At 36.6% G+C, this 12,500-nt stretch overlaps 2 protein-coding genes across 2 annotated transcripts in view; one reads left to right on the top strand and one right to left on the bottom strand.

Moving 5' to 3' along the window:
• The window catches only part of LOC114661357 (zinc finger BED domain-containing protein 4-like), a 1,780-nt gene extending 382 nt beyond the window's left edge, over nt 1-1,398 (top strand). The window contains exons 1-2 of the mRNA XM_028814572.2: nt 1-637; nt 894-1,398. The exon at nt 1-637 is cut by the window's left edge and continues 382 nt beyond it. Of these exons, the coding sequence (XP_028670405.2) occupies nt 1-637; nt 894-1,398 (1,142 nt within the window). The remainder of the gene's footprint in view (nt 638-893) is intronic.
• Nucleotides 1-12,500, bottom strand: part of LOC114660777 (neurotrophin-4-like) — a 152,681-nt gene that overhangs the window by 104,271 nt on the left and 35,910 nt on the right. The gene's annotated exons all lie outside the window — the stretch shown is intronic.

Here is a 12,500-nt window from a genome sequence, read left to right as displayed (position 1 = left end):
CAGTACATGTTGTGCTTCGTGACAATGCCAAAAACATGATTAAAGCCATGAATGACGCAGGGCTCCCAAGTCTGCCGTGTGTCGCGCACACGCTCCAACTGGCTGTTCACGAGGGCTTATTAGCACAAAGGAGCATAGCTGATGCTATAGCAGTGGGGCGGAAAATAGTTGGGCATTTTAAACATTCCGCCTTAGCCTACTCCCGCCTCGAGGACATTCAGGGACAGCTCAACCAGCCAATAAAGAGACTGCAGCAGGACGTACAGACGCGCTGGAACAGCACGTATTACATGCTCCAGTCCCTCATTGAGCAAAAGCGAGTGCTGGGGGTGTATGTGTCCGAGCATGAACTCCTAGTCCCTGACTATCTCACCGCTCACCAATGGGCTCTTATGGAGAAGACTGTTGCCATCCTCGCCCCCTTTGAGGAACTAACTAAAAAAGTGAGCAGCTACGACGCACTAGCCTCTGATGTCATCCCAGCTGTGACTGTGCTAGTGAGACTTCTAAACAGAGAAACAGACGAGGACCACGGCGTCAAGACAATGAAAGCAACCTTACTGGCAGCTGTCAAGAAGCGTTTCAGTGACGTCGAGACCAACCCACTGTACTTCATCTCCACCATACTTGACCCAAGGTAAAGTCTGTGTGCTATAGGTATTCAATGATAAACTACAGTACTAAATGTAAGATTAATTTCCATCTGAAATATTATATTATATTTTTGTAACAAAAATACACAAATACAAATGTATGCAATATATATAATATGAAATATATTTCCCTTATTACTACCAGAAAGCCAAATGGCTGGCATTTGTGACAGTGGTTTAGGGGAAACTAAAATCAGTCCTATTTTTCCACATATTAATACATTCATGAATTTTGTTCAGGTATAAAGATCGCTTCTTCTCCAACAACACTGCTCCGGAGGCCAAGCTGCACCTGAAGCAGGAGCTGCAGATGATGTCCAGAGCTGAGGCAGAGGGGAGTCGGGCAGAAGCTGCAGAACCTCCTGCTAAACTGTTCCTCAAGGCCCAGGCCAGCACTAGCAGCAGTCTGGACACTGTATTTGAAGAAATCGCTAAGGAGCAGCCCCAGGCAGCACAGCCGCTGGCAGCAGGTGCTGCCATTGAGCTCGACACATACCTCGGAGAGGCCCCAAGCCCTCGTGATGACAGTCCTCTGAAGTACTGGGGTGTCAACAAAATCAGGATCCCCACTTTGGCTAAAATGGCCCAGAAATACCTCTCAGCCCCATGTAGCAGTGTGGAAAGTGAAAGGCTTTTTAGCTCAGTGTCACACATTATAGATGAAAACAGAAACAGGCTGACTGCTGATAATGCAGAAAAGCTACTTTTCTTAAAAAAAAACCTGCCACTCACTTTTTCTAAATAGGCTCCATTAAGTGAGTCGTCTTAGACTTGATGTTAATACCTACCTTAGTTGCACTGATTGCCACAGTTCTATGTTGGTGGATGTTGTTAGTTTATTCAAATATTGTGCACTAAATAGCAAAGATGTTTATTAATGCCCCTTGTGTTGTCCAAAGCGGCAGAGTTTACAACAAACTGAAAAAAATACTTGAGTTGCACTGTCACTGTTTAAATTTTTTTTATAATTATTTATTCTGTAATATGTTGCATACAACATGCTTTTCATTTTAAATAAATGTTCTTAATTCCAAACTAGTCCCTTGTTTTTTTTGTTAAATTATATGACTAAAGCTGTTACCTGTAAATTTAAATCATGTTTTTATTAAGTACTCAGTATCGGCAAGTACTCGGTATCGGCAAGTACTGAAATGCAAGTACTCGTACTCGTTTTCCAAAAAAGTGGTATCGGTGCATCCCTATATATCATATATATATATGTGTATATATATATTATATATATGTGTATATATATATTATATATATATGTGTATATATATATATATATATATTATATATATATGTGTATATATATATATATATATATATATTATATATATATGTGTATATATATATATTATACTAGCAAAATACCCGCGCTTCGCAGCGGAGAAGTACTGTATTAAAGAGGTTATGAAAAAAAAAGGAAACATTTTAAAAATAACGTAACATGATTGTCAATGAAAGCCCGTTTCAGTCAGTAAGTCTTATGTGTGTGTTTATGTATGTGTGTATATATATATGTAGATGTGTATATGTAGATATGTATATATATGTATATGTATATAAATGTTTATGTGTGTGTGTATATTATATATATAATATATATATATATATATATATATATATATATATATATATAAAAGACAGCAACAGTTATAACAATGACAACACAATTACATTGACAATCATGTTACGTTATTTTTAAAATGTTTCCTTTTTTTTTCATAACCTCTTTAACACACTACTTCATATTCTCATATGATAATGATGTTAATGTTTATATTGATTTCTGTGTTATTAAAACTGCATGTATGTGTGTATATGTATATATATATATATATATATATATATATATATATACTAGCAAAATACCCGCGCTTCGCAGCGGAGAAGTACTGTGTTAAAGAGGTTATGAAAAAAAAAGGAAACATTTTAAAAATAACGTAACATGATTGTCAATGAAAGCCCGTTTCAGTCAGTAAGTCTTATGTGTGTGTTTATGTATGTGTGTATATATATGTAGATGTGTATATGTAGATATGTATATATATGTATATGTATATAAATGTTTATGTGTGTGTGTATATTATATATATATATATATATATATATATATATATATATATATATATATATATATATATAAAAGACAGCAACAGTTATAACAATGACAACACAATTACATTGACAATCATGTTACGTTATTTTTAAAATGTTTCCTTTCTTTTTCATAACCTCTTTAACACACTACTTCTCCGCTGCGAAGCGCGGGTATTTTGCTAGTATATATATATATGTGAATGTATGTATGTATATATGTATGTCTATATATATATATATATGTAGATATGTATATATATGTGTATGTATGTAGATATGTATATATATGTGTAGATATGTAAATATATAAATGTATATATATATATGTGTCTGTGTTTGTGTATATATATATGTATGTGTATATGTATATATGTATATGTGTATGTGTGTGTATGTGTGTATATGTATGTGTATATATATATATTGATATGTGTATATATATATGTATATATATGTGTATGTGTATCTGTATAAATATATATATATATATACAGTATGTGCATATGTAGATGTGTATATGTAGATATGTATATATGTATATGTATATATATGTTTATGTGTGTCTGTGTATATATATATATATATATATATATATATATATATATATATATATATATATATATATATATATATATATATGTGGTTGAAATAGTTTACTGTCAAATAAATGCAAAGAGTACACGACACGTGTTTCGCCCTCATTCTGGGCTCATCAGGTGTACACACTCCACTGCACTCCCTTTCGGGAATCGAACCTTGGACGTCAGCGCCAGAGGCGAACCACCCATACAATCAGATTGTGACACAGACTACGAATGCCGTGAATGTAATTACCCCGATCTACATGCTGTCAAATAAACGAACCACACGCCGTGGCGCAACGTTAGGGGCATCGCCTCTGGCGCTGACGTCCGAGGTTCGATTCCCGAGAGGGAGTGCAGTGGAGTGTGTACACCTGATGAGCCCAGAATGAGGGCGAAACACGTGTCATGTACTCTTTGCATTTATTTGACAGTAAACTATTTCAACCATTCTATGATCTGCTCCTCACAAATTGAGGGCACCGTGGCAGATGTTAGCAGATTGCTGGCCAACCACAAGCGTTACCTGGTAGGTAACCACCCATACAATCAGATTGTGACACAGACTACGAATGCCGTGAATATATATATATATATATATATATATATATATATATATATATATATATATATATATATATGACAGCAAAGCTCATAACAATGACAACACAATTACATTGACAATCATGTTATGTTATTTTTAAAATGTTTCCTTTTCTTTTTCATAACCTCTTTAACACTCTACTTCTCCGCTGCGAAGCGCGGGTATGTTGCTAGTGTTAGATATAATGGAAGTAGGAAAATTAAAAAAACTCAAAAAAATTATAGTAAAGATCGCATTAGCGCAAACAAACGGAAACTATTACTCTGTGAAATAACGGAACAGCGAAAAGAGATCGAATATATTGTTCAGATTTAAACTTTAAGTTGGAGAGTTGTACATCGTCTAATTCGTTTTGCCAGGAGCAGACAGTTCCATCTCTCAATTAAAAGAATAGAAAATCTTCCTCTTCATAGGAGTGTGCCTTGGGAACGGGACTCCCAACAGGAGCAGAGGATGTCTGAGGTAGAAGAGAGACAAGACAGTGAGACAAAAGGACAGCTGCTGTACAGGCTTTTAAATGTTCAAAGCGCTGCATGAGATGCAGATCATGTGGCATGGCAGCAGCAGCAAGCCAGCAGCTAATCGAGCAAAGAGGAGGTAAAAAAAACTGTAATTGTTTCCCATTGCATCACCGTTCAAGAGGGGTTTCAGAGGAGCAACCGCGTCTCCTTGGGTGCATTCATCCCCCCTCTTCACAACATGAGTGTCAGAAATGTGAAGTGGCTGGCGCATAGCACAGGCTGGGGGGGAAGGCAGAGAGGTTAGGGTTGGTGAGCAAAGGGAGCAGGGGGCAAAGCCCCCTAGTTGTCAAGATGAATATCCTTCCTAAGCTTCTTTTTTTATTTCAAAGCATTCCAATATATATCAATAGATCATTTTTAAGAAATTAGATTCAATCATAACCTCATTTATTTGGAATTCAAAACATCCACGTATCCAAAGAGCGACCCTACAAAGACCTAAGGCGGAAGGTGGCATGGCTCTACGTAACTTTCAGTTTTATTACTGGGTGGCAAACATACAAGCGATAAAAACCTGGACATGGACACAAATAGATGAACTTACACAGGCTTGGCCCACAATAGAAAAAAAACCCTGCAGTACTTATTTAAATTCCTTGCTTTGTACCCCAATAAATACAAGTTATCGCCAATATACTAACAACCCAGTTGTGCTTCACTCACTCAGAATATGGAACCAATGTAGAAAGTATTTTAAGATAGAGAAGCTTTTATCTGTGGCACCTCTACATGAGACCACCTTATTCCACCCTCTCAAACTTACGCAGCTTTCAATGTCTAGAAAACATCCAGGATTAAATCACTTAGAGATCAGTACATAGACAACGTCTTTGCATCCTACGAACAATTACACTGCAAATTTAACATCCCAGCAACACATTTCTTTCACTACCTTCAAATTAGAAACTTCGTTAAATAAAACCTGCCCGACTTTCCTCACCTACCACCTACTTCTACTCCAGAAAAAATATTGATGAGTCTTGAGGACTCAGACAGCATTTCACTAACAAATAAAACATTTTAACCCCCCCCCCCCCCCCCCCTATTAAAGATCCCAGAGTACAGTGGGAAAAGGAATGGAAGGCAGCAATGTTCAGAATTCACTCGAGCTCCATATGTGCAAAGCATACAATCATTCAACTTAAAATTATATATCCAGCGCATCTCTCTTGTTTAAAATTGTCCAAAATGTTTCCAGGGCAAGATACAACCTGCGAATGTTACAATCAACAACAACAACAAAAACATTTATTCATATAGCACATTTTCATACAAAAAGTAGCTCAAAGTGCTTTACATAATGAAGAGAAGAAAAATAAAAGACAAAATAAGAAATTAAAATAAGACAACATTAGTTCAAAGGAGTAAGGTCTGATGGCCAGGGTGGACAGAAAAAACAAAAAAAAATCTCCAGAAAGCTGGAGAAAAAAATAAAATCTGTAGGGGTTCCAGGCCACGAGACCGCCCAGTCCCCTCTGGGCATTCTACCTAACATAAATGAAATAGTCCTCTTTGTAGTTAGGGTTCTCACGGAGTCACTTGATGCTGATGGTCATACAGATTTCTGGCTTTTAATCCATCCATCATTGTTGGAACATCATGGTGCTTTGAGTAGATGGTGGTGGAGCAAGCCACCACCAAAAGGACACCGGAAAAGGAAACAGAAGAGAGGGTAGGGGTTAGTAGAGATTTTAGAGCCACCATGAATAGTTATTATAATGAATTGGATATACAGAGTATCAGGATTTACAGTGAAGTTATGAGAAGGCCATGTTAAAGTAATGTGTTTTTAGCAGTTTTTTGAAGTGCTCCACTGTATTAGCCTGGAAAATTCCTACTGGCAGGCTATTCCAGATTTTAGGTGCATAACAGCAGAAGGCCGCCTCACCACTTCTTTTAAGTTTTGCTCTTGGAATTCTAAGACGACACTCAGTTGAGGATCTGAGGTTGCTATTTGGAATATAATACGTCAGACATTCCGATGTATAAGATGGGGCGAGATTATTTAAGGCTTTATAAACCATAAGCAGAATTTTAAAGTCAATCCTGAATGACTCAGGTAACCAGTGTAGTGACATCAAAACTGGAGAGATGTGCTCAGATTTTCTTTTCCTGGTAAGGATTCTAGCAGCTGCATTCTGCACTAGTTGCAAACGATTTATGTCTTTTTTGGGTAGTCCTGAGAGGACTGCGTTACAGTAATCTAGTTGACTGAAAACAAACGTGTGAACTAATTTCTCTGCATCTTTCAATGATATAAGAGGTCTAACTTTTGCTATGTTTCTTAAGTGAAAAAATGCTTTCCTAGTAATCTGATTAATATGCGATTTAAAATTTATTTTAAATTTATTTTAAAATTTTAGATTACAGTCAACAGTTACCCCTAAGCTTTTTACCTCCGTTTTGACTTTTAATCCTAATGCATCCAGTTTATTTCTAATAGCCTCATTGTATCCGTTATTGCCAATCACTAAGATTTCAGTTTTCTCTTTATTTAATTTGAGAAAGTTACTATTCATCCATTCTGAGATACAAGTTAGACATTGTGTTAGTGAATCAAGAGATTTGGGGTCATCAGGGGCAATTGATAAATACAGCTGTGTGTCATCAGCATAGCTGTGGTAGCTCACGTTGTGCCCTGAGATAATCTGACCTAACAGAAGCATGTAGATTGAGAAGAGCAGCGGACCCAGGATAGAGCCTTGTGGAACACCATATAGGATATCATGTGTCTTTGAGTTATAATTACCACAACTAACAAAGAATTTTCTCCCTGCCAGGTAGGATTCAAACCAATTTAAGACGCTGCCAGAGTGACCCACCCATTGACTAAGGCGATTTCTCAGAATATTATGATCAATGGTGTCAAATGCGGCACTCAGATCTAAGAGGATGAGAACAGATAAATAGCCTCTGTCTGCATTTACCCGCAAGTCATTTACTACTTTAACGAGTGCAGTTTCTGTGCTGTGATTTGTTCTAAAACCTGACTGAAATTTATTAATTTTCATATTTTCATATTGGGCGGCACGGTGGCGCAGTGGGTAGCGCTGCTGCCTCGCAGTTGGGAGATCTGGGGACCTGGGTTCGATTCCCGGGTTCTCCCTGCGTGGAGTATGCATGTTCTCCCCGTGTCTGCGTGGGTTTCCTCCGGGCGCTCCGGTTTCCTCCCACAGTCCAAAGACATGCAGGTTAGGTGGTTTGGCGATTCTAAATTGACCCTAGTGTGTGCTTGGTGTGTGGGTGTGTTTGTGTGTGTCCTGCGGTGGGTTGGCACCCTGCCCAGGATTGTTTCCTGCCTTGTGCCCTGTGTTGGCTGGGATTGGCTCCAGCAGACCCCCGTGACCCTGTGTTCGGATTCAGCGGGTTGGAAAATGGATGGATGGATATTTTCATATTTTCAATCGAGCTCCAGCTTCACTGGCTCACATATTTTGGCCGGCGTGCACCAAATTAACATCATTCTGTACCAAAGTCATTAAATGCCTTTCATACAGTCTTGGGGTCACAATCCCCCACTCCTAATCCATTAACAGCTGTGTTTGGTGGGCTCACAGAGGGGCTTAAAGTGAAAAAGAACAAACAAACTATAATGGCCTTTACTTCACTGTTGGCCCATAGACATATCTTGCTCAACTGGAAGAACTGTATCTCACGTCTTTTCAGTCAGTGGGTAACCGATGATATATACTACAACTAGCAAAATACCCGCGCTTCGCAGCGGAGAAGTAGTGTGTTAAAGAGGTTATGAAAAAAAAAGGAAACATTTTAAAAATAACGTAACATGATTGTCAATGTAATTGTGTTGTCATTGTTATAACTGTTGCTGTCTTTTATATATATATATATATATATATATATATATATTATATATATAATATACACACACACATAAACATTTATATACATATACATATATATACATATCTACATATACACATCTACATATATATACACACATACATAAACACACACATAAGACTTACTGACTGAAACGGGCTTTCATTGACAATCATGTTACGTTATTTTTAAAATGTTTCCTTTTTCTTTCATAACCTCTTTAACACAGTACTTCTCCGCTGCGAAGCACGGGTATTTTGCTAGTATATATATATATATATATATATATACATATACACACATACATGCAGTTTTAATAACACAGAAATCAATATAAACATTAACATCATTATCATATGAGAATATGAAGTAGTGTGTTAAAGAGATTATGAAAAAAAAAGGAAACATTTTAAAAATAACGTAACATGATTGTCAATGTAATTGTGTTGTCATTGTTATAACTGTTGCTGTCTTTTATATATATACTAGCAAAATACCCGCGCTTCGCAGCGGAGAAGTAGTGTGTTAAAGAGGTTATGTAAACATATATATACATAAACATATATACTTATATACATATCTACATATACACATATCTACATATATACATATATATATATATATATATATACATATAGACATCCACATATATATACATATATCAACATATATATACACATACATATACACACATACATACATACACACATATATATATATATATATATATATATATATATACACATACATATACACACATACATACATACATACATACATACATACATACATATATATATATATATATATATATATATATATATATATATATATATATATATATATATATATATATATAAATATATATACTGTATATACACATACAGAAACATACATATATATATATATATATATATATATATATAGCAAAATACCCACGGTTTACAGCGGAGAAGTAGTGTGTTAAAGAGGTTATGTAACCATATAGCTACGCAAACCCAGGAAGACATGGAATCGTTTAAATCAAGTATCATTACATCTTCGTTTCTTAAAGAGAAGTAAGGCAGTACTTATAAGCTTACATATTTATATATAGACATACATATATATATACATATATATATATATATATCCGAAGCCGTGCAAGCACACTCTTTTGAGAATGCAACGTATAGTTGTACAGAAGAAAAGCAATCTTGCCTCAAATGAATGGCAACCTTTTGTAGGTCTATGAAGTTAATTTAAACTTTAGGTTTACGCGGTGCTTTCTTTCCGAAGTACCTGCACTCATGAATATGTCTGTATGTGTCAGTCGGTCAAATCCACGCGCTTCGCACCGGCGAAGTACCGCTTTTAAATTTTTATTAAGAAGAAAATAAAACGTTTTTAAATTGAGGGAAAATATACTAATAACAGTTTGTTAAGGATCAGTTTTTTTGTGAAGCTGCCTTTACTCGAGTGATCACTTCGAGCTGACTTGGTGGCCAAGTGTAAGCGTTACCTGGAAGTAACCACCCATACAATCAGATTGTGAATCAGACTACAAATGCCGTGAATGTAATTACACACTCACTGCACTTGCTTACGGTAATCGAACCTCAGACGTCAGCGCTACAGGGGCTTAGCAGCGGTGAAGTATTGGTTTTAAATTTTAATTAAGAACAAAAGAAAACCTCAGAGGTTCGATTCCCGAAAGGGAGTGAAGTGAGTGTCCGGCTACCTACCAGGTAAAGCTTATGGTCGGACAGCAAGTGACGTAACATCAGCCACGGTGCCTTCAGTTGTGAGAAGCAGATCATAGAATGATTGAAAATAGTTTTGCATTTACCTTTTTAGTAAAAGGCGAGCTTTTAAGCCTGAGAAATCACCCCGTAAATGCACACGTTTAATTGCACATGTGTTAATATGTATGGTTACACAGTATTAAAAGACAGTGAAGAACGTGATTTACCTTCGTTCCCGCGTTTGATAAAAGGCGAGCTTTTAAGCCTGAGAAATCACCCCGTAAATGCACACGTTTAATTGCACGTGTTAATATGTATGCTTACACAGTATTAAAAGACAGTCAAAAATTAACGTCATTTACCTTCGTTCCCGCGTTTGACTCGTGCTGTAAATCTCTTCCTTGTTTTTAGGTTACGTGATTACGTAGGAGGCGTGATGACGCGATACGTGACTCCGCCTCCTCCATTACAGTATATGGACAAAAAAATATGTTCCAGTTATGACCATTACGCGTAGAATTTCGAAATGAAACCTGCCTAACTTTTGTAAGTAAGCTGTAAGGAATGAGCCTACCAAATTTCAGCCTTCCACCTACACGGGAAGTTGGAGAATTAGTGATGAGTGAGTCAGTCAGTCAGTGAGTCAGTCAGTGAGTCAGTCAGTGAGTCAGTCAGTCAGTCAGTCAGTCAGTCAGTCAGTCAGTCAGTGAGGGCTTTGCCTTTTATTAGTATAGATATATATATATATTATATATATATAATATACACACACACATAAACATTTATATACATATACATATATATACATATCTACATATACACATCTACATATATATACACACATACATAAACACACACATAAGACTTACTGACTGAAACGGGCTTTCATTGACAATCATGTTACGTTATTTTTAAAATGTTTCCTTTTTTTTCATAACCTCTTTAATACAGTACTTCTCCGCTGCGAAGCGCGGGTATTTTGCTAGTATATATATATATATATATATACATATACACACATACATGCAGTTTTAATAACACAGAAATCAATATAAACATTAACATCATTATCATATGAGAATATGAAGTAATATATAAGAAGCACATTTCATATAAATATAAATTATTAAACAGTAAAATCTTCTTCTGTAATTTGCTACCGTGGCAATTTGTGTGTCTGTCCAGGATTTTAAATGACCTGTAGCTCGCAAACCGTTTCACCTATACACTTGAAATGTGGTACACATATAGTTCGTCACGTCTACTATCCGCTTTATGGGTGATGATCGTTTTAGTCTTTTTATCTTTATTTTATTTTATTGTAGAATCAACTCCTATCTGCGCACAGCAGGGCAGCCGTGGGCGGATGCGTATGGTGTATTCACTCCATGTTATCGTGCATTGCGCTGTCAGTGGTATTTTGATAAAAGAATTTGAACAACATATAAGAAGCGTATAAATTATTAAACAGTAAAACATTAAAATTTAAGAAGTAAAGTTACATTAAGTACTACTGCAGTTCCTTCGGGTATACCTCATTTTTTGTTTGCCCATTACATGGTTAAATGTATAAATTTTTTGGTGCACCTACCCGAGAACACGCGACATATAACAGAGCGTGGGAGAAGCATGGATTTTAAACACGCGTTGAGTTCATCTGCTGGTCTCCCTCGTGGAATAACTGGTAATGTTTGACTAAAATGTACAGCGAGTAAAACGACATTACCTCCTTTTTTTTTTTTTTACGATCTCTGAGATCTTGCTTTTTTCGGTTCAAGGCTTCATAAGCTCTTTTATGTTGTATGGTGTACTTATCCCAAACCATCATCTTTGAATGTTGCAAGACTTTCGCCTTGTATGTAGATCGGGGTAATTACATTCATTGCATTCCTAGTCTGAATCACAATCTGATTGTATGGGTGGTTACCTGGCACTGTAGGGTTGCCACCCGTCCTTTAAAATACGGAATCGTGCCGCGTTTGAGAATGAAATTGCGCGTCCCGTTTTGAATCAATACTGGACGAGATTTATCCCGTATTTTTTGTATCATTTTTTTTTTAAAGCAGCGTCTCATGCAAATCATCCCACACGCATTTTATGAAGATGCCTCCTTTCCTAGTTTTGATTGGGTAATACTTGATGTCATCGTTAGTTTGATTGGTGTTTTTAACTGTCCAGTGAGGAGGGCGTGTCTTTTAAGTACAGTCTGCAAAGTGTTGGCACTGAGATGTGGCGTCAGCGCCATACTTGAAGCCCCTAACGTTGCGGTCAGCAAGTCGGCTAACATCCGCCATGTGCCGTCTTTCAGTTGCGAGAAGCAGATCATAGAATGGTTGAAACTGTTGCCCCTAACGTTGCGCCACGGCGTGTGGTTCGTTTATACCTCGTGTCTTCTCATTAAACTTTTATCTCGCGAATATGTTATTGCAATCCGCAGCGGGAGCGTTTCTATAAACTTAATTTAAACTTACGTT

The sequence above is a fragment of the Erpetoichthys calabaricus genome, chromosome 11, assembly GCF_900747795.2.
Source record: "Erpetoichthys calabaricus chromosome 11, fErpCal1.3, whole genome shotgun sequence".
NCBI classification, from domain to species: domain Eukaryota; kingdom Metazoa; phylum Chordata; class Cladistia; order Polypteriformes; family Polypteridae; genus Erpetoichthys; species Erpetoichthys calabaricus.
The sequence above is the reverse complement of the archived record's forward strand: the minus strand, read 5'-3'. Positions and strand labels throughout refer to the sequence as shown.